Raw genomic sequence first — 27,823 nt, forward strand, 5'->3', positions numbered from 1 at the left:
AAAGAATCATGTGATTATAACAGTCATACAGTGTAAGTGTAAATTAATAACACAGATGTAGTTGCTGTACAGTAAAGGCACCGGAAGATGACTGCAAAAGGAAGATGGGGGGGGGGGGGGGGGGGGGGGGGGGGTTGCGATTATATTAATTTGGTTTCTTACCATCCCACCAATGCCATACAATCAATGAAAAAACAGCACGATTGAAATCGATTACATTGTGTGACGTATAGTTAACCTGACAATAATTTGTCTGTGACGCAAGTTAGTTACAAGTGCAAAGGCTGTAAATAACTTTTGATGTTAAAATTTACTTTAAAACTGGTTTTCGAGGATATGTAAGAAATAGAATAATACATTTGTGTCCGTTAGATACCATTTATCTTACAACTCGTTTAAAAATGTATCAAACTCGCTTTCGCTCCTAAGATACATTTTAAAGCAACTCGTAAGATAAATAGTATCTAACGGACACTCATGTATCATTCTCTATTTAAACGATATATATTGTCATTCAAAAACAGCAATCTGGGGGTTGGTCAACAGGTAAAAGCATATATTAAGACCTCTCCCAATATATTAATTTGATTTTCAACCCTCCCTCGTTTCCAACCCCTATGTTCTAACAGGGATAAAAATGATGTATGTTCCTGGGAGGTTTTTATCAAAGAATGACAGGACGTTTTCAGGTTGCTTTAAAATCTGGAATTCCAGGAAAAATCTGAGGAAAGTATAAAATGATACAATTATCCACCAGTTCCATGTACATGTACATCATACAAAATTTGTGTGACTGATACTTTATTATAACAATGCAAATGACAATATGTTTTCACGGACAATGACATAGTCCAAAAGCTGCCTATAAACTACTTTTTAAAATTAATTTTCTTAACCCATAAGCACATTTCAAAGCAGTGTGATTGTGACATCGCAGATCCAACCGTTGAGATATATTAAATATAACATGATCTCATATTTATATTGTCCATTTTCCCCCCTAACCATACAGATAATAGAGGATAATAAAGGACTTACACCTTCGAGTTAAAATCATGTTTTCACTGAAAGAGAAATGACTCACTTGGTGTGTGATTTATTTTAGTTACTATTCCAGCTATCATTTATTTTCTCTAAATTATTTTTTACTTTTAATTAATAAACAAGTACACATATAAAAACTAAGTAAAACCACTTCACACACTTCTCAACATCACAACCACTTTTTGTTTTGTCCACTTTCAAAGACAATTTAAAAAAAACCCATTAGGTCTAGGCCTATTATTCAATTTTAAATATTTAATTAAATTTTAAAAAAAAAACATTATAAAGAAAGTTTTACACCCCCCCCCCCCCCGGTCCAAAAACTAAATAATAATAATAAAAACAAATAATAATTAAACACTGGAATTAAGAGGCATAATAATATAGAAATGATATAACACCATTTTGCATGTTTTTCAACTTGTGATCATGTTATATTTAGTACAAGCAATTATAACTAGTTGGTAAACAGCTACACAAGATGGTACCTTACACCATTGAGTGTATTTGCTAGAGGAAAGCTGAAAAATATTTCCGATGTTGCGAGTGACTGTGGGAGTAATAAACAACCATATATGTAATGTGAACACAGTATAACACAAGATCGTATCAATGCAGTAGGCCTTCCTGAGTAATTGTTCATGCAAGTATTTATCTAGGGTTTTTTTTTTTTTTATCAGAGTCCTATGTCTGATGGAAGTGGGAAAATTAGCATGATTTAATCATGATTTGGATGGTTTCTGAGGCCAATGAATGATGCAATGCACCATTATTATATTATATTGTATTGTATTATATTAACTGAATAGGCACAGGACTAGCTCTATGTGCGAACAAAATTTCACCAAATCTATCAAACTTCAAAAACTGCAGAAAGCCAGTTATTTTTCTAACTAAATATCAATTATTTCTTGAAATTATTTCGCCAAATTAAAATACAATTCACCAATCGTTTTTTAAATTCGCAATAGACGAATTTCGCGAGTGCCAGAGCTAGCATTGACATGTTGTCTGATATAATTACAAAAACATTTACACATCAAATTGGGAATTTTCAGTACCACTTGCTTTTGGGAATCAGACTATGTTCGGTACTGCAGAAAGCCTGGATAAGTCCCTGTCATGGCATATGTCTAATGCTGGTTATGACATAATGTATAATCATAATCTTAAAATATATACTTGTATAAAGTACAGTACGTTCTGTTAAACATAAAGCACCGGCTATGACTCCTACAATAAATGCCCTGAGTTTATCTTCCCAGCACCACTGTCCTAATAATAAATATACACATAACAAGCAAACAATTCTATGACCTACATGTAGACATGCTTGAACACTGAAACATATAAAACAAATAGTAGAGTTTGTAGAAAAGATCTAATTTCCATGTGAGGTCATCAACAGCAAAATAACACAACCAAACAAGAATTTAAAAAAAGAAAAGAAATCATGGCACATATTGTTACATTAAAATACTATTTCCACCAATGATTTGATAGGGGAATTGCAAAGGATATTTATTTATATCTGTTATTGCCAATCCACCTCTAAGTGTTACCAAAATGAAGACCTAGTCATGAAAAAAAAATGAGGGCAGTGATTAATTGCTCCCCTAACTCAGATTATGGGGAGCCATTTAACATTTTACCATAATATATTGATATCATATAAATTCACACGCTAAAGGGAGCTAAAAATTATTCTCCTTAAACGAGTCTGAGGGGAGTGAGCGTGACAGCTCCCCTTAAATTGTGAGGTTTAATCATGGTATGACAATTGACCATCATCAAGCTGTGTGAAGAATACTGTATAACCGGAAATTTTCGTGGTCTTAATTTTTCGTGGTTTGGGGTATAAAAACATTTCACGGTTTCTTATTTTCGGCATTTGCCAAATCTAAATTTAAAGTAGTTCATAGAATGAGTTACCAGTTGTAAATGCTATAGTTAAATATCGAAAAATGTCTGGACAAAACAGATAAAATTAGAAAGAAACGCAAACTATTATTTGGTTTTATTTTATTTTGTACATCTATTTTTATTATTTATGGACTTCGAAGAAAGATAATGTTATGTTCACGTGTAAATGCCACGAGTTATCTCCCTTGTTGTGGAAGTAATGCCTGAAAAACAAAATAAAAAATACTATATACACTAACTCTTTTCGACTAAATCGTATTCCTTGGTGTCAGCATATACCCAAGTTATCATTGCTGAAATCTACACAATATAACCAGCTGTACTGAGTAAACATAAATATGTATTTCCAATTTTGTTTACATTAAAAAATTAATACATTTACTCTGATCTTTCATTTAAATTAAGTTAAATTTTTCCAAGAGACTATAATTTAAAGTATTGTGCCATCATACAACCGGGCTTACAATTTCAGAGCTGGTAGAATTCTGATGTTTCCATTAATTTTTAAAGTATAGCAAAATTTCAAGGTTTTTGAAGGCATGTAAAATGAGTTTTGAAACTTCAGGAATTGCCAGTCCCATTGAAACCCAGTGTCATAGTAATCTATGTTCCCTGCATGTAATTAGCTCAGCTTACTGTATATGTAAATCAAATACCTGTTACTGTCAACCTCTTGCAGTATTATAAGATCCACAGTGACCACATTTCAATCCTAGGACGTGAAATTTAGTACTACTTTCCTGCAAATAGAAATATTGTAAACTGTTAAGTTACCTGGGCAAGTGTGACGGTACATGCTCTTAATTTGTTTTCGCCTGTGGCGATATATATTATTTTAGAGGGCCGTGTGCAGTTCCAAATTGCACTTAAGCACACGTGATACCTTTGCGCGACGGTCGTCTAATACACACCCAGCCCAGGTGCGGAGCCCAGGTGGCCAGTAGTTACGTAATACCTCCGTAAGTGCGGTTTTTACAACCGTGATTTCTGGCGAACTGGCGACAGCCAGTCTGACGATCTAAGAAAATATACCGACTCTGGGAGAGGTGGAAATATCAGATGATAGGTGAGGTACCGCGTTGTACCCCCAGGCGATATTCGCTGTCTCTGAGTTTCGAATAAATAGCTAGGATTTTAGAGATATCGAGGAGAACGATAGGAAGGCTCCAGGGGATCGCTGTCCGTCCACTGAACGATCTATATTAGTTCAGACGGGACTTTGGTAAATATATATTTTCTGCTCTGTGTGTAACCTTGATGTGATTGATGTGACTTTAAATATTTTAATACTGTATTATACCAATATTATTTAGACGGTGCTGCCGGTCATCTGACGCAGTAATCTGTAGGCTCACTGTCCTAAATAATTATATAAAGCTTAGCCAGTCATCTTAGAGGACCTAGGTAAACTGTAGGTTAATGTCTTTATTGTGATAGGTACCAGTATTAATTCTGTATTACAAGGTTATTGAATGAGTAGTTAGGGTTAATTAAAAATTAACCAGTTAGGAATAGTGTTGTAATTCCTTTATTAATTAAGTTCCCCTGGAAGCGTTTCTCCATTATCGCACATGTGTGTTAGCGTTTCTCAATTATCACACGTGTGGGTATTGTGTCACGGTGAAGTGATTAGCATATTGTGTAAACTAGACACCTAGAGATTAACTAATTAAGTAATCAGTTCTGGGTTGTTATTATTTGTTGTTGTTAATTAACTACTGCGGCAGTACATTTGTCAGCGTAGGTTAATACAGATTCCAAAGTGTATTGTGTTTTTGTTGTGTTTTCTAGTGAACTAAACGTGCTATAATAATATATACTTTATATAAGATCGTATCTCTGATCATACCTAGAGACGAGCCACAGCGGGTATAACTGCCTGTTACAGAGAGATCTAATAGATATACAGTTAGGAGAGATATTTGGACAATCGTGTTTTATTCAGTTACGGGTATTATAGAATCCCCATGACAGCAAGATACAATCTACAGTTAGGCAAAATATCGACTTCTCAAGCAGCAAGGCTGGTGAGGCTTCAGCCTGACCAACACTAGGCCTGATCAGACCTGTCAAGAGAAAGCAGAAGGTGTGTGTTGAAAAAGCAGGAGATTTTGTCAAAAAACAGGAGATTTTTTAACTGCACATGATTTAACACAACTTTTTAAAAAGTACTACAATAAGTTATATGAGCACTACATAATGTCATGTATACTTGTCAACCTTAATTATTGGCATTAAAAAAAAAATTATATATGTATATATTAAATTTTGTTTTAATTATTTTTAAATATTATTATAATTTAATACATATTTTTAAAAATATTTTAATCCAAAAAAATTTCATTTATCAATCAAATTTATCTCTCTTTTATCCAAAAATCTTAACACTAACAAATTTAAACATTAATTAGTACATTTACGGTATTACACTTACAGGTTGCATCATCGTTATTTGTGTTTCATGAAAAGTAGACCCATGACAAATTTATATAGGCCTAAATCTTATAAATTAATATTCAGTTTTTACTACAATAAGGTACAGTGGTGTGGTACTTATTTAAAATCACCATAACCATGCAATAAACATTGTATTTCCACTAATCATTTCTACTTATCATACGTAAAAGCTCATTACTGACATCGTGTGAAATATACCGGAATTTTACCTATTTCCGTGAGTAACGTTATGTCAAACACAAGATTTATTAATCGTAGGAAAATAATACTCTTTGTTACTAACATTTTACTGCACAAAACTACAAATCTACTTGATACAAGTATTGTTTATACAGCTAATTGGTCTTTCTGTTGTCTTCCTTTGACGCGTGATTTTTGACATCGTGATCAAATACCGGGAGTCTCCCGCGGAACCCGGGAGGGTTGACAGGTCTGCCGCCTGATGTCACCAAACTCCTCACACTTGTTTTAAAACATGTCCTTCGCGCTTATGCATTATTTCACATCCTCCGCACATGGTGGAGTGAAACCAGTAATTGTGGGCTTCCTACAGGTCTGCCGACTCTTCACACCACACCACATACTTTCATATACACCCAGTAACATGTCTAGCACCTCAACCATGAGAATGTTATTTGCTGATTTCAACTGCATGGTGACAGCAATTTTATTACGAGTGTTAACAAAATGAATGAATGAATGAATGAATGAATGAATAAATGAAAGAAAGAATGAATAAATGAGTGCTTAATGACACCCCACCATTTAAAGACATATCAGCCATTATTACCCCAGCGGTCACTCGTAACAGGGAAACAGGTAATAAATAGAATAACAAACTCGGTACCAGTTATTATCAAATTTATGTCCCTCGTGAAATAATTTTTATTTGTCACTTGCTAAAGCTCGTGACAATTGAAAATTATTTCACTCGGGACATAAATTTGATAATAACTGGTAACTCGTTTATTATCCTCTATTTATTTACTGCCATAGATTGTTCAATTCAACGTACAACACTCTGAATGGACATCACCCAGGAACATTTTGTTTTCAAAATCTTGATTAGCCATATTTCTAGTCAATTGAAAATATTTTAAAACTGTGTATAGCAATCTCTAAAACTTGTGTAGTGATTTGCGACATGATACTGATCAAAATGAACAATGTGTTTCTGATGATGGCAAGGGATTGAGCTCAATGTTGGTACCAGAAAATTATTCATGCACACCAGTCATGGACAAAAAACCCAACTTGGCCAGAGTTCTGCCCACAACAGGTGTCAGTGTTGTTCTCCACTGGGTTTTATCAATGCTGGTGATGGACTCATCATGGAAGACTACATTGAGCACCTATTTCATGATTAAGATTCAAACACTCACTCATGGGCACACAAAGTTATCATTTCATTTCATTTCAACCTATTTCTGTGCTTATATCCAATTATGGTTCGAGCACGCTGTCCTGGGCACACACCTCAGCTGTCTGTCCAGGACAGTGGGTTAGTTGTTAGTTGGTTAGTGACAGAGAAGAGGGTGTAGTGGCCTTACACCTACCCATGGAGCACTTAAGAACTCGCTCTGGGTTGAAGCCGGTACTGAGCTGCGAGCCCTGTACCTACCGACCTGTAGTTTGATGGCTTAACCACTGCACCACTGAGGCCGGTACAAAGCTATCTGGGCTGTCTGTAGAGCTCCATATTAACACTTGTCCACTTGTCTGGCACAAGAAGATTTGGGTGTAATAAATTGGTGCAACAACTTGCTTGACTGAACAAATCAACTGAAAAGTACAGTGAAACCCCTCTAAACCAGACACCCTTGGGACCAAGACAAATGTCCTGGTTTTTAAAAAGGGACTCTGTGAAACGTCCGGTTTTGAGGAAATTTCGGTTTAGAGAGGGTCCAGTCTTGAGAGGTTTCACTGTACAATACATACTGAACCAAGGATTACCTTTAATGTACAGTAATTCATGAAAAGTAGGACACTATGACATACGTGTAGTTACCATACACAGCATGCAAGGTGTGAGGATCCCGTAAGAATTAATAACAAGAAGATATGCCCCAGATAAGAAAAGGTAATGGACACACGGATGGACAGAAAGAAAGAAAGAAATGTTTTATTTCACAACGCACTCAACACATTTTATTTACAGTTATATGGCGTCAGACATATGGTTACGGACCACACAGATATAGAGAGAAGAAACCTGCTGTTGCCACTTCATGGGCTACCCTTTTTTCGATTAGCAGCAAGGGATTTTTTATATGCACCATCACATAGACAGGATAGCACATACCACGGCCTTTGATGTACCAGTCTTGGTACACTGGCTGGAGTGAGAAATAGCCCAATGGGCCCACTGACGGGGATCGATCCTAAACTGACCATGCATAAAGCGAGCTCTTTACCACTGGGCTACGTCCCGTCCCCCACCCCCCCCAGGGATGGACAGTGTCATATCATAATTAGTACAGCTGGGCAGTATTGAAATTTCAGATTCGGTATGGGTATCAGTATTTTGGGGGTGATTTACCTGGGTAACAGTACGGTATTCGGTATTGATACAATATGATACTGATATCGAGCGGTATTTTCAGTATAATCGTCTTTAAGTGCATTGCAGAGTTAAGTCTCACCCGCTAATTTCATCTAAATAAAATTAAAATTCCATACACACGGCCCTCCTCATCTCTCTTCTTTTTAGCTATTTTGTGTCCATCAGATATACTGTTATTGCTTTACTAAATGGTGAAAAACATTTTTCAATACCGAAATTTCTGTATTTTGAGATTTGAGATAAGGTAAATCGGTATTGACATGAACCAATACCGAATGCTATATATGGTATACCGCCCAGCTCTATTAATTAGAGAATACTTAACGAGCTATGAGGCAATACTATTTATCTTGAACTACTATTTATCTTGAACAAGCAGTGTTCGAGATTAACGGTATCCCAATATCCCGGGGATACCAGAATTTAATTTTGGATACCAGACTTCAAGAACCCAGTATCCCACCGGCATACCATATAATACTAAATTCTCAGGTGGGATACCAGATTTTGAAATGTTAGTATCCAATTGGGATACTGGCCAAAAAATTTAATCTCGAACACTGACAAGTGAACTGATGTTGTCCTTCCCAAGCCTTTGGTGAGGGAAAGACATCAATTCACAAGTCAAAGATAAACGGTACTGCCGAGTAGTGAGTTGGGTATTCTATTTATTACCCATTATTAATCTTTATCATTTTATGGAAGATTTTCAAACGATACTGTTATTGAAAACAAGTTGAGAACAGGAGACAGTGTTGCATCATAGCTGTGATGTACATATCAGTGATGACTCAATTTAGTTTTTGACATGACTGCCACCATGGAAACTATTTTTACACTTAATAGGGTTGTTTGTTGTTGTCTAACAGTTGTGACATCAAAGCCTATAATTAAGCACTGATTATGACTTCAAAACGTATCTTGGGGAAGAAAAGTTGTAATTAATGTATATTTATTTATGTTATTGTTACTGCAGACCTGTCAACCCTCCCAGATTCTGCGGGAGACTCCCGGTATTTGATCAAGTCTCCCGCGGGGAAAAACGTTTCTCCCAGGAAATTGTTATTTTCTAAGCATAAAAAAAATTCAAGCTACCGTGGCTGTGTATTGACGTTCAGTGTTGCCATATATAAAACTATCCAATTTAGTCCTAATAACACCTCTGACTCGTAAAATGTCTTCCCACTGGATTACATAACGCAAAGTTCTATGGCTGGAAGTGCCAGAGTAGACAGCGAACGCATGTATCAATACACACGATGTCAAAATCACATGTCAAAGCAAGACAAGAGAAAGACCAATTAGCTGTATAAACAATACTTGTATCAATTAGATTTGTAGGTTTGTGCAGTAAAATGTTAGTAACAAGAGTACACTTCAAGGGATTATTTTCCTACGATTAATAAATTTTGTTTGACATAACGTTACTCACGGAAATAGGTATAATTCCGGTATATTTCACACGATGTCAGTAATGAGCTTTTACTTATGATTAGTAGAAATGATTTGTGGAAATACAATGTTTATTGCATGGTTATGGTGATTTTAAATAAGTACCACACCACTGTACCTTATTGTAGTAAAAACTGAATATTAATTTATAAAATTTAGGCCTATATAAATTTGTCTTGGGTCTACTTTTCATGAAACACAAATAACGATGATGCAACCTGTAAGTGTAATACTGTAAATGTACTAATTAATGTTTAAATTTGTTAGTGTTAAATGTTTTGGATAAAAGAGTTATTTAAAAAAATATGTATTAAATTATATTTAAAAATAATTAAAACAAAATTTAATATATCAGTCAAACCTGTATATAACGGCCACCCAAGGGACCTGACAAAAGTGGCCGTTATAGAGAGGTGACCCTTATATACAAGTTCAAAATTAGAACCCATATATTAAACCCATTATACTGTCATAAAAAAAAATGTCACATTTTTAAACCATTCCCACACTAGCTTGTTTATGTCATCATTGCCTGTTGCTTTCTTCTGCCTTTTTCTTTTGGCTGAAACGTTATTGTCAAAATCAGCCAGAACATCGGCTTTCCTTTTTAAAATAGAATTAATCTGAAAACGTCCTACACCAAAATGATCAGCGATCTTTCACGCACTTAAATTGCCTTTCTCAGATTTGTTAATAACGTGGATTCTCTCTTCTAACATTAAAGCAGTACTAGTTTTCGGTGGCATTTTGCATACAAATGTATTCGTTAATATATTTCGCAAACGCTAACATTGACTTGCAGAAGATATTTTGTGTAATTGAAGGTTATTACCCATGTGGCATTTTTGACTCATTTGTTTGTTTCATGTCACCGCTAATCCTTCAGTGGAGTATGACCGTTGATTACAGCTGAATAAAATCAGGAGTCGCTTAAAAAATCCGAACACGGGACATCTGCAATGACCGCCGTCTTCAGCTATTCATGTTTATTTACCAATCATGTCTGGCTAGACGCAAGGAAACGCGTAACATAATACCTCATTTGTTTGGTTTCTCGAGACTTAATAGAGTGACCATACATACAAATTACATTATGTACAGCCAATGGGAAGTCGTCTACTATTCAGTGAGGATGCTGAGAACCAATCAAATTACACCACCAGTATCTGCGTGTCACGGAAGTTACTGAGTGTCTGTTTTTCAATTACGATCAGAGAATTACAATGGAATTTTACTTTGACAGAAAATAAACTCAAAGCTAGAGACATGACCATATAAACACATTTAATTTATAATTTTTAAGATGACTGAATAAGTAAAGAAATAACCAGGGTAAAAAAAATAAACCAAAAACCCGTCTTTACGACGATCATCTTGTGACCGTTATAGCAGGTTCAACCTGTGATTTTGGGTGAAAAATAGTGACAGCTGGCCGTTATGGACAGGTGACCGTTATGCACAGGTCAAATAAGGAAGGAAATGCATTGGGAGGGATTTATAGTGACCGTTATAGACAGGTGACCGTTAGATCCGGTTCGACTATATATAATTATTTTTTTTGCCAATAACTAATGTTGACAAGTATACATGACATTATGTAGTGTTCGTATAACTTATTGTAGTACTTTTTAAAAAGTTGTGTTAAATCGTGTGCAGTTAAAAAATCTTCTGTTTTTTAACAAAATCTCCTGCTTTTTCAACACACACCTCCTGCTTTCTCTTGGCTAAAGGTTGACAGGTCTGTGTTACTGCAGATAAATGTATATTATATTGTTATTTTTGCTCTGCCCATATTTGGGTGTTATGCAAATAAATTATTCTTATTCTTATTAGTTTTTTTTTTCTTTCCCCACTTCTCTCTGCCCATAAGCGTAATAATAACAGAAGAACACCATCATTCCACAATATGACCCGTTAAACAGGTGCATAAAAACAATCATTTTATTTACAAATTTGATCATGTGATACATTTGACAGTTTTGTATTAACTTAGCAGAAGTTTTGCTGCCTAACAAATCAGACCACTTAAATATTGCTAAACTCCTTCAGCAGAAAGTTTTTTTGTGGGACAAGCACATTTCACACAGGACAAATACAAATGGAGAAGAAGTACCAGCCATAAGACCAATGACCTAACCACTAGGCCACCAAGACCAGTTACAGCACTCTGTGACAGAAAGTGCAATGTGGCATCCATGGCCTATCTTAACAGGTTTATTAAGAACTGATTACTGTTTGTAAACAGCAGGAATCTATTGTCACCTGCCAGCTATTATTAACATTACAAATAAAATCAATACTTCATTTAGAAAGGAACACGAACTGGATATTAAAATGTCTAACATGATATAAAAACATTTTCCTAACAGTTCATTGGTTATTTGTGCAAGTACAGTTTAACACTGATCTATTTAACCTTTACCATAAATATATAGTTATAGTCTGTCCCATCCTCTTACAAAAATGTAACAAGAAAAGTAAAAGTGTTTTGGAAATAACAAAAAAATTACTATTTTTGTGTGCAATTTAGAAAACAATTGGCTATTAAATAAATAACTTGTAGTAAATTTCATAGTATGAAAAAAGGTGTTTATTGTTGGATGGACTATAGAGTACTTTATCCCGATGAAAATAATAACCAGCAGCTTCACCTGACGTGTACTATAACAGTCTGCAATCTACCACATGCCAGAGTTTCTAACTCGATATCTGAAGCAAACACAAAACAAAACAACCTAACAACAATGAAAGTGCAATGGTAAAAAACATGGTATTGTGACTGAACAAACCAAAGCAAGGATAATTTTCATTTAAGGGTCCAGTTGCAAGAAACAATAATTCACTTTTAAAAGTTGCTTTTGAACTCGTACTGAAAACACATCAGTCAGATTTATAGAACTTTGTAAAAAGAATAAGACAAAGTTTAAGTTTGTTTTGTTTAACAACACCACTAGAGCACATTGCTTAATTAATCATCAGCTATTGGATATCAAACATTTGGTAATTTTGACATATAGTCTTAGAGAGCAATGTATTTTTTATATGCACCATCTCAGACAGGCTAGCACATAACACAGCCTTTGATATACCAGTCATGGTGCATTGGCTTGAACGAGAAATAGCACAATGGGCCCAGAAGAATAACAGAAGAAAAAAATAATACATTTAATTGATTTTGTGTAATTGGATGTATTCTGGTAGGCAATAAATATTTTTTATGATAACAGTTATTGTGTATTTTATAACAATCTCACACATGCGATTGCAATAACAACTGAAATCTGGATGGTGCATTTTCATTGGACTTCAGTATATACTATGGCTGTGCTTTTTTCTGTACTCACTTTGTGACAATCTCTACAGAGAACTGGCACCAACAAGTCTTTATATTCATCTGGCATCTCAGTGCCAGAGATCTCTTCATCCATGTATTTCCAAAGATTATCCATTTTTACCATTGATTCATTGCATGTTGGACAAGCGTAGTTACTAAAATGAAAAATAGTGCATATTTGAAGCTAGTTATTGTAACTTCACCTCCCCTACCCTCTCCAAGCTAGTACAGTGATATGATATTTTAGTATACTGTTGAAGATCCAGTAAACTTAATAGCTATAAATAGTTTTTAGTTATACATTTTTTTTTAAACAATAGCAAAACAAAATCCACGACTAATACAAATTTGAATTAAAAAAAAAAATTGGAATTATCAACGTAACAGTCCTTCCGATTTCATGGAAACGATCATTTCTGGTAGCATGTCGGTAAAACCACAGAACCGAAATTTCATTTCCCATGATTATTATATCCAGTACGACTATTCAATGAAATAATATATATATATTTATTTTTTTACAAACAGTTTCCGATAGGTTCCCATGATCACAAGGTAAGGAACCAAAAAAGTATTTCCCATAAAATTTGAAATCCTAAGGCTTGCATAAAGAAAGGGGGAAATATGTTTAGTCATGATATCAAAATCTGCTAAAACTATGTAAGAAAGAAAAAAATACACTGATGGAAAGAAATAGGGGAACACATAAATAGAAAGTTTGTTTTCTTTAACACCACCACTAGAGCACATTGATTTATTAATCATCGGGGATCGATCCTAGACCGACCGCGCATCAAGCAAGCGTTTCTCCCTCATAAATAGAAACTATCGGCAAATACTGACAGCAACCAAAACCCTCATCTACAGTGCCATGATGTTAGCAGTGTTACTGGCAGTCTGTAACACAGTACTGACATTCAGTTTCATATTACATCTCTGTACTTTATACACACATAACTACGGTAGTTGTCAAATATCATGTGTTGCCTTATTTCTTCCCATCAGTATATTTATCTCATAATCTGTATGCTGGGCTAGCTCTGCCACTCATCAAATTTGCCAATTGTCAATTTTAAAAATAGCCAGTGAATTTTATTTTAATTTGGCGGGGAAAAAATGGTGTAACAATTGATATTTTGTAGGAAAATAGCTATAGTTTTTGCATTTTTGAAATAATTTGGCAAAATGTTCTGGTCACCCAGTGCTAGCCCTGTCAGATTGTTATTACGTTTTTTTGAAAACAAACATACCCAGTCTTCAGCAGGCTCAAATAACAAGTGCTGCAAATAAAAAATAAAGTTGCTAGTGCAACATCAAACAGCAGAAGTGAACTATGAAAATGCATTATTTAGGAAATATAGGTGGGGTTTTTTAAATCTCAATTTTAAGTTAGACTCATTGGTATTAGTGCCCCTGCGTGTGCTGTAACCTCACCGTGGTGCAGGGGTGTAACATTCTCTTTGAGAATGGCCAATATGGCACAAAATTGAAGTTTTGAGTAAAATTCAGTATCCGTAAAATTCTGTGATATTTGTGTTTTTGCACAGTTCTTTACACTGTTTTTGTTTAAGTCTTGAATTTTTATATTGATGTTGATCATCACTTTATTTATTTGCATTACCATAGTTTGACACCCAATAGCCGATGTATTTTTCGTGCTGGGGTGTCTTTAAACATTCATTCATTCATTTGGTATTAGTGTTAAAAATAAACTGGAACATTTTGCTGGAACGTGACTTATATTTCAGCAAGACATGTCAGATCAGGGTTTCTAGATTATGGTAGCCCCACTCCCATGGCTAGTGAATTTCAGTGTTGGACTAGCAAATAACTACTATTGCCATGCCCGACGGCTAGTGGAAAAAAAGAGGTCAAATGCTGCAGTTACGTCTATTTTGTAAATATGAATCTCCTATCCCCACCACCACCACCCATTGTTAGTGTTTTTAAGCTCTTTCTAAATAAAGTAGGGCTAGTGAATTTTTAATAATGGCTAGTATATTTTTTAAATCCCTGATCCAGTGGCTAGTGGATTTTATAAAAATTCTAGAAGCCCTGCAGATACAATGTTATATTCAATCTGAGAATGCACCAAACCACTTAAATTTGTAAATTAAATTCTTTTAAATTCTGCTCTGTGGTTGAGAAAAAATAATGATGTTCGGATGGTTAAGGAGATGCCACACGATACGAGTTCCTCATAAGAGAATAGCCACAAGAATAGCTGACTGTCACAAAACAAACCTTATGATTTCATTGGTTGCTTAGCAACCGGCTATTCATGTATGAGGTACTTGTATTGTGTGGTGTCACCTTTAAGGAAAGGTTAACGAAGGAAGCAGCTATCAGGTGACTGGAATAGGTTGCACATGACACATTGGAAGATTTTAACCATTTGATTAGATCGTGGGATATTCAGGCCAGTCTATGGGTCATGGGGAAAGGTGCCATAGGTCACAAATTAGATCATGTGTGAAAATAACTGTTACATACATGGGTTTATCAGACAAGACACTATGCTTATTCCAATGCCTGTAGTGAATATATTTTCATATTCTAGCAAGAAACTTAAGTATATTGTCATTTTAATGAATACGAAAGGCTAGACTTGACAAACAGGATACAATGGTTGCAAACTTAGAATAATCACAAAACACATGACATTTGCACACACAGACACAATCAAAATCATTTACAGAACTCACCGATGCAAGATGTGTCCACATGGTGGTACATTCAGTTCCGTCCTGGACGTGTGCAGGTCCTCTCGGCAAATTGAACACACGTCATGGGACACTTTCTCTATACACTGAAAAACACACGCATACAGGGAGAGTAAGTCATGAGAACAGAATCAACAAAAACGGTTTCAACAGTAAATCTCACGAGTATCACTAAGAATTTTTGAAAGGGATTCAACTTGGTACACTTTGTCTTAAATTGTTTTTAAACTGGTGAGAATGTATTTTCTTACTTGTTGATGTAGTCCTTCCTAAGAAGTTTTGCATATAAATTTAATCCTTCCAAAGACATTTTGTGTATTTACTTAGTACTGTAAATCATGAAATAAATGCAAGATATTAATTATTTTAAAATGTGACCGACTTGGCACATTATGTTTGTAACTAATAACACCTCCAAAAATACAAAAGAAAACAAATGCAAACACACACAGTGTGCATCTGTTAGGCTGAAAGTACTACATTATGTCCATAGATAGTAATCATGTACCAAAGAAAAACAAACTTAAAATAAATGCATTCTGTACAGCAAAATAAATAGATAACGAATCATTGTTGTTATTATTCACACTTAGTTACCAAGTAGATTTACCATTAGTAGGTAGAACAACGAAAAAAAAATTAAAAAATATGTGGTCAAGTTTTTTATTTTAAACAAAAATATGTACCGAAGGATGTAAATTAATGAAAATCGGACGGAAAAATATTTAGTGGTTAGAAAGTTATAGCCCTTTGAAGTTTTGTGTGCTGTGAAATATGTCTGCCAAATTTTGACTCGCTTTTTTAAACTTGCCGGTTAAACTCAACTACTGATCGCCATGTGTATATTTCACTTTAAAATGGAACAGAAACACGCCAAATATTATTCTGGAATATGTAATAGTGTTTTTGAAGCCACTGGAAAATGGTAACATATACCATTATAATGATAAAATGTTATCATGAACCCTAACGTCGTTATAAACGTAAAATCAGAAAATAAGCAATACAAAGCGACGTTGTTGTTTTCACAACTTAATATATTTATTTAGCCTATCAGGACAATGCAACAATACCCCATTTATTTCCAACTTCTATTATGCATAAATAGTGAAACAATGTTACATAAAAAATAAAGGTGGTGCACATGGGCGCTTGAATGAGCATATGACCGAAAGCTAGTGACAGGGACTAGTCCATTGTAATATACTACTCAAAAGAATTTAAGGGTCAAAAATTTATAACCAAATAAGTTTCAGAGTGTATTAGATTGATGATGTAAACTACACCAATTTTTTTATTTATTGTTCCATATTTACAAAAAACCACAAATAAACGTCACTGTATACAAGAAAGTCACATGACATGCTGTCAAAGTTGAAGGTTGTCAAACATGGATTTTACACATTAGAACATTCGTTTAATAGTGTGTGAATCCACCCCTGGCGCGAATACACTCGACACATCGTTGCCTCATGCTGTTGATCAGACGTCTGAAGAACTCTTGGGGAATGGCCTGCCACTCTGCCATAAGAAGTTGACCCAGATCATGAAGGTTGGCCGGAGGGGCATGGTTATCCCGAACTCTCCTGCCTAATTCGTCCCAGGCGTGCTCTATTGGGGCCAAGTCAGGCGAATATGCTGGCCAATCCATATTGGCGATACCTTGTTGTCTGAGAAAGTCCGTTACCACCCTGGCGCGGTGGGGTCTGGAATTGTCATCCTGCAGAACTGCCCCGCCGCCAATCTGCTGAAGACTTGGGAGAACCAACGCCCGGATAATCTCATTCAGATAGCGGATTCCATTCAGATTGCCATCCACCACATAGAGGGGGGTCCTGTGGTGGATAGAGATGCCGCCCCACACCATGACGCTGCCACCACCGAACCGGTGACGTTGTCTAACGTTAACGTCAGCGAAGCGCTCCCTAGGACGTCTGTAGACACGAACCCGACCGTCGTTGAACTGGAGACTAAACCTGGACTCATCAGTGAACATCACTCGACCCCACTGAACACGTTGCCACCGCCGATGAAGCGTGCACCAGTGACGTCTGGCCGTTCTGTGACGTGGTAGGAGTGGTGGTCGAACAGCCTGGCGACGGCAGCGTAGTTTATTGGCTCTCAGACGATTGCGTATGGTTTGATCAGACACTCGAGTTCCAGTCGCAGTCCGCAGATTGTCACGTAATCGGCGTGCAGTGGTTGTGCGTTGACGTAGAGCCATATTGGTCATGTAGCGGTCCTCTCTATTTGTAGTGCTTCGGGGTCTTCCCGAACGTGGACGATTTCGAACAGAATTCGTTGCTTGGTACCGTTGCCACAGTCGGCCAACGACACTCTGACTGACACCAAGTCTCAGAGCAACATTTCTTTGCGTATTGCCATCCTGAAGCCAAGCAATAGCCCTTCCTCGATCTTCGATAGTCAGTTGAAGTCGTACCATTGTCGAATTTGGAGTGTGCACCGTACACGAACGCAAGCTCCAATTATACGGAAATTCAGCATTGGGAACATGGAATACACGTGCAAAGCGTGCAAATGAAGCACTTTGTGAAAAAGCAAGTTATGGGCACTTAGCAGACCTTTTGCTTTCGCCCTAATTTACGTGCAAATGTAAGCATCTTTTCGCCATTAGAACTAGTCAACAGTGTCAATGACAGTGGATTTAAATTCATTTATGGGTTGCTTAGACCCACTTTCGTAAAAATGGAACAATACCATGCGTGACATTATGGTCTAGCTAATATAACTGACATTCAGAAAATAATGTCGAAAATATCGTCTGACCCTTAAATTCTTTTGAGTAGTATACAATAGGGTAAAATGATAGTGAAAATATCTTGAAGAAAAATAAAGTTGGTGGTTGGGGGAGGGGGTGATGGGTCTTTTGGGGGGTGGTGGGGGGGCGGGGGGTTGGGGGGTGGTGGTGGGGCGTTTGGGGGGGGGGGGGGAGTTCTTGATTTAAGCTGAGTAACAAAAAATACATTTTGTAAAACAGGCGCCTGTGCAGGAAATTGTGTAGAGGTCTAGACTGTGGCTAGCAAAGGTTTTTGTGTGTGTGTTGGGGTGGGGGTGGGGGTGGGGTCATGTTTCTCCGGAAAATAGGCTACATTAAAAATGAACAATATAGCATGTAGCATATTACCTAAAATATCTATTTTTATTATTTAACTATTAAAATTGTGTTACTGTCACACACAATTCTTTATAAAAACTGTAGGTGTGTTTCTATGAAGTTATGCTAATTAATGTGAGGCGAGATTGCAGCTTTAAAAAAAAACAGGAGAAAATGTCCATGCAAGAAACAAGCAAAACAATGTAATTGTGGGTGAGAGTTCGCTAGTCATAATGTATTCGGGCTAGATTCACCTCCAATATTTGACACATGGTCAGTTATAACAAAACACAATTTCAGCAACTTAGGCCCTAATATTTATTTTTAAAAACTAAAACACATGTCACATACTAGGCAGTGCCACCTTGAAGCGATGCATTATGGGATTGATAAAATGGCTGCCGCCATGACTGCTGAGACAACCCTGGTTAGGACGCCTTGCGCTCAAATGCGCTAGGGTGAAATGACTTGAAACTTCAAAGAAAACATAGAAATAGGTATCAATTTAACAATTGAATATGTGAACTTGATGTGCTGAAGTATAGAAATATATTCAAAATCCATTTGAAGTTCAATGTTTTTCAAAGTACATTTAAAATATCACATTTCGTTATCAGTGACAAAATCGACCTTTCTCTACAATGAGCCACGTCTTGAACGCCTCAAAACACTTCTAAAAGAAGCCATTGACGTCAGATGTCGAGTTAAGACAAAATTATCATTATTAGCTGTAAAAATGGCCGCGACGTCATACTTTTTTGACGTCATTGACAGAGCTCTCTTGAAAATCGTTATTGGTGTAATTTTAACTGAATTACAAATTAAATAATTATATCTGTTGGAAAAGACGACATGTATGTACATCTATTTAATATCACTACATTTAATTGGGAGGCTGTAATGTGTGTGTTGAAAAGTGAGTCATTTAAGCTGGTGGCAGATATGCAGCGCAAAGTGACGTCAAACTTTGTCATACCTACCATTAGCTCCACATCTTGTCATTTCTGTCAAGTGTGGTACTCTGCATACGAAGTGGAGGAAACTACTACCAATTAACAAACATGGCTAGCTTGGACTGTAAAAATAAATGCCTACTTCCTGATGTAACATCATAATAAAATAAATTTACTGAAAACAAATGAGCATTTTTTTTTTTTTTAAATTTCATGTGTGATGTTTAAGTATATTTCGAATCTGCCAAGTTCAGTGAAGATGGGTTTTTTTCTCTTGTTCAATAAAATGTATGGGCTGGTCCAAACACAACATGATGTCTTATTTTTCAGGTATACAGCAGTTACTTCTTAATATAAAATCAGAATTATTTAGATCAACCGGTAACTGCAGTTATGTATTGTTAAAAACATAGTTTTTAGCATCTCACCTTGTGGTTATCTTTTAGAGTATTGCCTAGACAAACGTCACACTTTTCACAATGAAAGAAATTTTCAGCACCACCTATTCTGAAAATATATAATAAGTACATTAAATCTTCACTGTGCTATTACTGATAGCAATACATGTAAATTATATTCGTGTTCATGTCAATAGTAACAGTGGTATAGATGTTAAACCTATAGTTTACAGCAAAAAAATAAATTCAATGTTAATTCTACAGAATTTATTATTATGAGGGGGCAGGATCGATCCCCGTCAGTGGGCCCCATTGGGCTATTTCTCGCTCCATCCAGTGCACCACGACCGGTATATCAAAGACTGTGGTAAGTGCTATCCTGTCTATGGGATGGTGCATATAAAAGATCCCTTGCTGCTAATTGAAAATAGCCCATGAAGTGGCGACAGCGGGTTTCCTCTCTCAATATATGTGTGGTCCTTAACCATATGTCTGACGCCATATAACCGTAAATAAAATGTGTTGAGTGCATCGTTAAATAAAACATTTCCTTCCTTATTATTATGACTGCTGTCACAACCATGGGATTCCAGAAAATATACACTTGCAACCCTGGCAATTAGGAAAATGATTACGATAGTGATGTCCAATGAACAGTTATAATCGAAAATTGATTGTTTTGGCTCTACCAATGTAATAATTGATTCTAAAAATCCATAATCATTTGAGTGGGAAAAAGTTTGTTAACTGTCATTGTTCCTCCAGTTTAGATGGTAGAATTAATGTAAATATGGTGGGGTTTGGGTTTTGTTTTCATGCGAACACAAAGAAAAAAGATATTAAATAGATATTAAAGGTAACATTAGCCATTTGTATAATTTTTCCCAGTGAAGACAACAATAGGTACAATAGGCTTGAAATTCAGATTCTTCTCAAGTCAATATAATTCTAACCGACTGCTTAATCTAAAGTTAGTTGGCTGGTGCCAACCAATTATAAAGTCTGATGATGAAATTCCAACCGATTCCTAACACTAGACCACAGCAAAATATTTGCCACGAAAAAATTGTCTCCACTGCCTTTTCCATGGCAGTTTTGAGGTTAATATGTAAGAGAGCAGTTTAATTTCTTTATATTACAAAAATAAATAATTAACACAGAAAAATTAAAGAAAATTTTAAACACTGAAGCAGTTTTCACAGCATTGCGAGGGTTGTACATGAATGTACAGTTTGTGATTTGCAGGCTCGTCCATTATATACTCTTCAAAAGAAGAAACGCAAAACCACATTGTCGTAACATTTGGAGAATTGATTTAATTATTGAATGGTTAGTCCGATAATTACCAAATGTTGCAGGATTGTTCACAATTCACTCTAGTCCATTGTGAGTAAGTGATAGGACACACCACCAAGGTCAAGGTCATCTGGAGTCAATACCGGGTGTGGCCTCCGCGTGTGTTGACAACTGCCTGGCACCGCCTGCCCATTGAAGCAACCAGAGTACGGATGACGTCCCGGGGGATGGTGGCCCACTCGGCCTGCAAGGCTGCTACCAGCTCGGGCAGGGTCTGGGGCTGTGGTTGTCGCTGTCGGAGGCGTCGGTCCAACTCGTCCCATAGATGCTCAATTGGGTTCAAATCCGGTGATATCGATGGCCAAGGAAGGACATTAATGTTGTTGTTCTGTAGGAAAGTCGTTGTGTGACGTGCTGTGTGAGGCCTGGCGTTGTCATGTTGGAACACTGCGTTGGCGTTGGCCATAACTGGAACGATGTGTGGCCGGAGGATCTGGTCAATGTAGCCCTGTGCATTCAGGTTGCCCTGCACGTGGACCAGGTCAGTTCTGCCAGTGTGTGAGATGGCTGCCCACACCATGACACTACCCCCGCCGAATCTGTCCACTTCCTGCACGCAGTTTGCCGCATAACGTTCACCACGACGCCTATACACGCGACATCTTCCATCATGACGTCGGAGCAGAAATCGGGACTCGTCACTGAACCACACCTGTCTCCATCGCAGTTGAGGCCATTGTCGATGAATCTGGCACCACTGCAGTCGGAGTCGACGGTGTTGTGGTGTTAAGATGACACCTCGAACTGGACGTCTGGCACGAATTCCTACCTCACGTATGCGGTTCTGTGCGGTCTGGTCGGATATCCTGCGCAAACCTGGTATTGCTGCGGCTGTGGAGGTGGCAGTAGTCAATCGTTCCCGAAGGTGGCGTACCCGGATGTAGCGGTCCTGCCCGGGGGTAGTGACCCGTGGTCGACCGGATCTATGGAGGTCACGTGTTGATCCATGTTGCTGGTAACGGTCCCACAGTCTGGAGATGGTGCTTGGGGACATATGGAATGCCCTGGCAACGGCCGTTCTGGATTCGCCTGCGTCTAGTCGGCCGATGGCATTGTTTCTCTGCGGTTCACTGAGACGTGGCATGTCCTGGATTGTCAACTGTCGGCCAGATACAGAGGCCAGGCAAGCGAACACCCTGCACTTTTATACTGTCGGTGTTCATGTTGCACGTGCAGACAACGCACGTGCAGTGGTGACATGGTTTGCACGTGGCTGCGTTTTTACGAATATTCACATTTTGGAACTTTATTGTACAGTAGCTGCGTTTTATCAAATGTAACCGTGGGAATGTGTTTGGGACATGCAATGACCTTATATTCACAAAGCATGAACCGGTAGGAAACATAAAATCGGAGTTATAACCCATTTGTACCCTTTTGCGTTTCTTTTTTTGAAGAGTATATGTTTAACCTTCATTTTTACTTTCATTTTAATGTAACACTAACAGTGACATATTCATTATTATTTATTTACTATCATTTTTTAAGGAAAATATTTAATAGGTTGGGGATTTTTATAACCAAAAGTAGTAGTATTTGACAATGAAACATTACGATTCAAACCTAGTGTCTAGTTCAGAGCATTCCCGAATGAACGTGGAACATTATAAAATAAACCAAAACATTTCATTTCGCCTATTTTTATCACACTAATCCTCCCATTTCTTCTGGGAAGGGAGAAGTCACAAATACAATTTAAAAAGTTGGTATTAAAAATGTTTTTACTATACATACCTGCATATACCACATCTATCACAATGAAACTGTTCTTTGTCTTTATCATCAAACAATCGGCAGATTTCACAAAAGTAGTTTCCAAATACAATTCCACATTTCTTGCACTTACTCCGAACCTAGTAAGAAAAAATAAATATATATATTAGTAAAACATAATGAAAATTGCAAGCAGCTGTGTGTACATTTGGATGTTTACTAAGGTCGATGACAGTCACTTTTTGCACCCTTGTTTCGGCTTCGTACACAATAGATAAAACATATTCAACGGTAATTTTCTTATATATTTGACAAAAGGTACTTTTATTTTGTTCTTCTTTTAAACCTTAAACTTAATATTTTGTCCAGAATAATGGAAAATAAAAACATGCAGACCGGTAAATAGCACTGTCTGCTCACCATAGAATTTCAACAGGGGTCAAGGTTAGTAGACCAGTTTTTATTTTAATGAGGTGAAGCATTGCAATAATATAGCCAATTTTAAATTTTGATGACATCAGTATTCCAATGATGTCACTTTTCATCTCCTCACAATAACCATTAACTGGGTACATGACGTTTCTGTTTTAAGAACGTTGGAAATATTCCAATGTAAAATTGCCATTGACAATTTTTTGTTTGAACATTACTAGTGCTCCTGAATGTATTTGTAGAAAATTATGTAATTAAAAAATTGTATCTTTTACGAAATACGGATTTCATTTCATTCTTTTCAAACTAATTCTGTGCTTATATATCCAATTAAGGTTCAAGCACGCTGTCCTGGGCACACACCTCAGCTATTTGAGCTGTCCAGGACAATGGGTTAGTGGTTAGTTGTTAGTGAGAGAAAAGAGGGTGTAGTTGTCTTATACCTACCCATAGAGTCGTTAAAACTCGCTCTGGGTGGGAGTCAGTACTGGACTGTGAACCCTGTACCTACCGGCCTTATGTCTGATGGCTTAACGACGACACCACAGTGGCCGGTTATGGATTTCAAGTGAAATTATGGTAAGATGCGTTATATTTATTGTGTACGAAGCCAAAATAAGGGTGCGAAAAGTGAATGGTATATTTTGCACAATTTACCCCTTAGCAATATTATCTGATCAAAGTGCTTATTGGTCAATTTCTTGACAATCAATTCATAACTCTGTATCTTCTCATCCCATTCCTGAGCTTTAAAAAACCCCAAGATTTTAACATCAGAAAATTGTGCTGCAAATTGCAACATAATACTGAACAAAATATTCCATACAATGTACATCTACATGTATTTAAAAATTTATCAGTTACCATATCATTGTATGTTAACTTGAAAGAAAGATGAAGTTACATTTAACCCTACATGACCATGCTAACACAAACAGAGCAAAGACATTAATACACAAGGAGGAAAAACGGGAACCTCTTGTAACGTATCGCATTTGAGACACTTGATTGTTGTCACTTTTCTGCGATCCATTTCATGCAATTCTTTCTCATCATGACAAACACGACAAATGTATTCCTTCTTGCAGCATGGAGCCTGAAAAATTAAACATTTTAACATACATTTGTACTTGTACATTAACAGGCATTTTAAGAGTACGGTTAAAGCAATAGATTGGTTTTTCCGATTGTCGCCCAGCAGTTTATGACGTTGCTGATAGATGGCGTAAACGTACGGCCGCCATTAAGGGAGTGAAATTCATGCAACAATAACATGTGACGGCACTGCAGCTGGGTGCAATTTCAGTCTTTATGACTTTTTGGAACGATTTGCAAAAGCAAAACCAGCATCTCGGATAATTCAACCTTATTTAAAGATTGTATATTCATATAAATATCAGTGGAAATCTGTGAATGATTAAAAACATAAATAATAAAGCACCTATATATGCCAATACAAAAGCATAGCGAATAAATTAAACACACGCAAGTGTAAATAATTTTGATGGTTATTAAGTGAAACTTTACTGAATCAATTATGTACATTTGTAGAAAACGTGGTGTACCATTTAAAAAAACAAAAAACAAAGACTGACCTTAGATCTAGAATAGATGTCAATGTTGTCACATGTGGTCACATGGGGTTGAAGTGGGGCACAGTTAACACTGCCAAATATTTATCTCTTATTTATTTATTTATATTTTTTTTTATACATACGAGTTATTATGATGATGTTAAATGTGTGCGATAAAATGATAAATAAATAATTTACTGATGTAACACACATGCATGCCACACCAAAAATTGCACCCACACCCATTTCGTCAAATTTTTTTATCATTATTTTATATTTTATTTATTTTTTAGTTTTATTAATATTAATTAATAAATAAATAATAATAATAAAAATAAATAAATAAAATAAATTATTTATTTATTTATTTGCTATTATTTTATAATTATAATATATATTTTTTAAATTATTAATCTTTTGTTTCTTGGGGAAAAAAATGAAATTAATCATCCACAATTATACAACACTAAATTACTAGAACGCTACAGAACGCTAAAGAAAGAAACCCGACAGCACCCACATTCAGCTACGCTTCGTGGCACTCCGTCGCAACAATTGCAAAGCTCGGCAATCTATTTCGAGACGTAGACCACGTGATCGCGCACTGGGCGATTCCGCCTTGTGCAGCAGTTACAGGGGCCGTCTCATATCAAGCGAAGTTACAACATGGAAGAGTTGGCTAATGCCGTTTTGGATGAATTTGGATTTCATTACGTCATTAAACCAAAACAATTACACATTATTGATTCCATTTTGAATTTGAAGGATACATTTGGGGTGTTATCGACAGGATACGGCAAAAGTATGTGCTACGTACTGCCTCCTCTTATGAGATGACCCCTGTAACTGCTGCACAAGGCGGAATCGCCCAGTCTCGAAATAGATCGCCGAGCTTTGCAATTGTTGCGACGGAGTGTCACGAAGCGTAGCTGAATGTGGGTGCTGTCGGGTTTCTTTCTGTAGTAAGTGTATTAGTGATTAATATGTGGATTTTTTTGTATCACTTAACTCGAAAATGATTGATGTAAAGGTATTTGACGTCAAACATAGGATTGTTGTGGTATTAGAGCGGAACTCGTTGCCTACCGTTTGGTAGTCAGGAATTGCCAAAAAAATACATAGGTTGGTCTCTGACTGTAATGAGAGCGTGTTTATGTCCAAATGTCCGTCTAGCTCTCTTACAGTCAGAGTACTCGGGCTAACCCACCCCGTGCAGGGAGAACGCTAAGTCAATACTTTTTTTTAACCACTTTCTTTCTACGTTAGTTCGGACTAACCTCCCACACAGACACACACTAAATCTGTTTATCACTGATTTACTGGTGTCAGTGGTAACTGATGGACTGATCATCTCACATCTGATGTCGTGATGGCAATGCCAATGTTTAGTACAGCTGCACTTATTATATGTAGGTTTCTCTACTGTACCAAATACAAATATAAGATTTCAACTAACAATCAGACAACATTTCCTGAAGTAATGTTCGCATCCTAGTTGATCTGATTCTGCATTTCCTTCAGAACTTTCTTCAATTTCAACCAAATTTTCTTTTGCCTCCATTTTTCTTTTTTCTCTCGCAATATCGCGCTTATGATATTAACAAATAGTAATCTTTGAAAATAATTAATTCAAGAATAGTTTATTTAAAAACAAACTATGCATATTAATGACAGGTATAATAAAATATAATAGAATAGTTGTGTAATAAATGTGATACTGTGTCTTTATCCCTTTTTTGTTTAGATATAAGCACATTCTCGCGCTAAATTTAGATTTGTTTTCTAGATGACTTTTTCTTATGCATTGCTCGAGTTTGTAAATTGTAAGTATTTTTAGGAAACTAATGTTTGTTTAACGCCTAGCACGCAAAGCCAGACGCGGCGAAAGCTCAGCACCGCGAGCGACGCTGGTGCCAACTCACGCAAAGGGTGTTGGGGCGGGTGGGGTAGGGGGAAGGTGAAGGGTATGACTAGTCTACAGTCCGTTTCATCCTACAATAAATAAATAAATTGTAATTTTCGTTTTGTTTGACGTTTGAAGAAATGTAAAAGTGTTTTGGAAATTTAAAACATATGTCATGTCATGTCATAGGGTTTTACGTGCACATTCAGAACAAGCTATTATAGCGCACGCCTGTCGTGGACACAAGAACCGGCCTTGGCCGGCTCCTCCGTCCATGACAGGAAAGGTAGGGGGAGGGGAGAGGAAGGACCGCCTGCACTGGCAGGTGCAAGGGAGCACCAGCAGCCCGATCAAATCGGTAGCAGGCGGGTGGGGGGGGGGGGGGGGTGCATGGGCGGATCCAGGAAATATTTTTAGGGGGGGACCAAAAAAGAAGGGCACATTGACTCGTCAAAAGGGCACCTTACTACAAGTTTTGATATTTACAATTAATATGAATTCCTACAGTTCTACGTCATAATATACTAGCAATAATGAAGTAAATTGGCGTCACTCGCGTTAGAACCTCAATGGGGCCCCATTGAGACTCAATAACACAGACACATATCTGCAAGCTTGCGCATCTACACGAAAATCTTGATTTCATTTATCTACAATATAATTATTGTTTACTTAAAAAAAAAAAAATTCTACAAACAAAAAGGGCACTTGGACATTTTGAGGGCACTGGTCCCCCCCCCCCCCCCCTTGGATCCGCCCATGGTGTGGTGCTATGGAATTTGAATGGAGCAGTTAAATGCCAAAGAGAAAAGGGTGCGCAATTTTGATTGAGGGAATTTGGCGCAATTTTTAACGGTCGGTCGAAAGGTAAATGGCCGAGCTA

The 27,823-nt window shown here is 36.8% G+C and overlaps 1 protein-coding gene across 2 annotated transcripts; it reads right to left on the reverse strand.

The window, feature by feature from the left end:
* Nucleotides 1-355: 355 nt before the first annotated feature.
* On the reverse strand, nt 356-26,613 carry LOC121375787 (RING finger and CHY zinc finger domain-containing protein 1-like). 2 transcript variants are annotated; one of them, XM_041503432.1, is made up of 9 exons: nt 26,494-26,613; nt 24,440-24,559; nt 23,053-23,171; nt 19,993-20,071; nt 15,479-15,582; nt 14,024-14,053; nt 12,784-12,928; nt 3,624-3,707; nt 356-3,170 (listed from the first exon to the last, which is right to left on the reverse strand). In XM_041503432.1, exons 1-8 carry the CDS (start codon nt 26,596-26,598, stop codon nt 3,633-3,635), a joined length of 777 nt encoding a protein of 258 aa, XP_041359366.1. In that variant the 5' UTR covers nt 26,599-26,613; the 3' UTR covers nt 356-3,170; nt 3,624-3,632. The 2 variants fall into 2 exon arrangements, with proteins under 2 accessions (XP_041359366.1, XP_041359367.1); XM_041503433.1 differs by lacking the exons at nt 356-3,170; nt 3,624-3,707 and adding an exon at nt 11,358-12,148.
* Between the last annotated feature and the right edge of the window lie 1,210 nt (nt 26,614-27,823).

Source organism: Gigantopelta aegis, chromosome 6, assembly GCF_016097555.1.
Source record: "Gigantopelta aegis isolate Gae_Host chromosome 6, Gae_host_genome, whole genome shotgun sequence".
Classification (NCBI taxonomy): domain Eukaryota; kingdom Metazoa; phylum Mollusca; class Gastropoda; order Neomphalida; family Peltospiridae; genus Gigantopelta; species Gigantopelta aegis.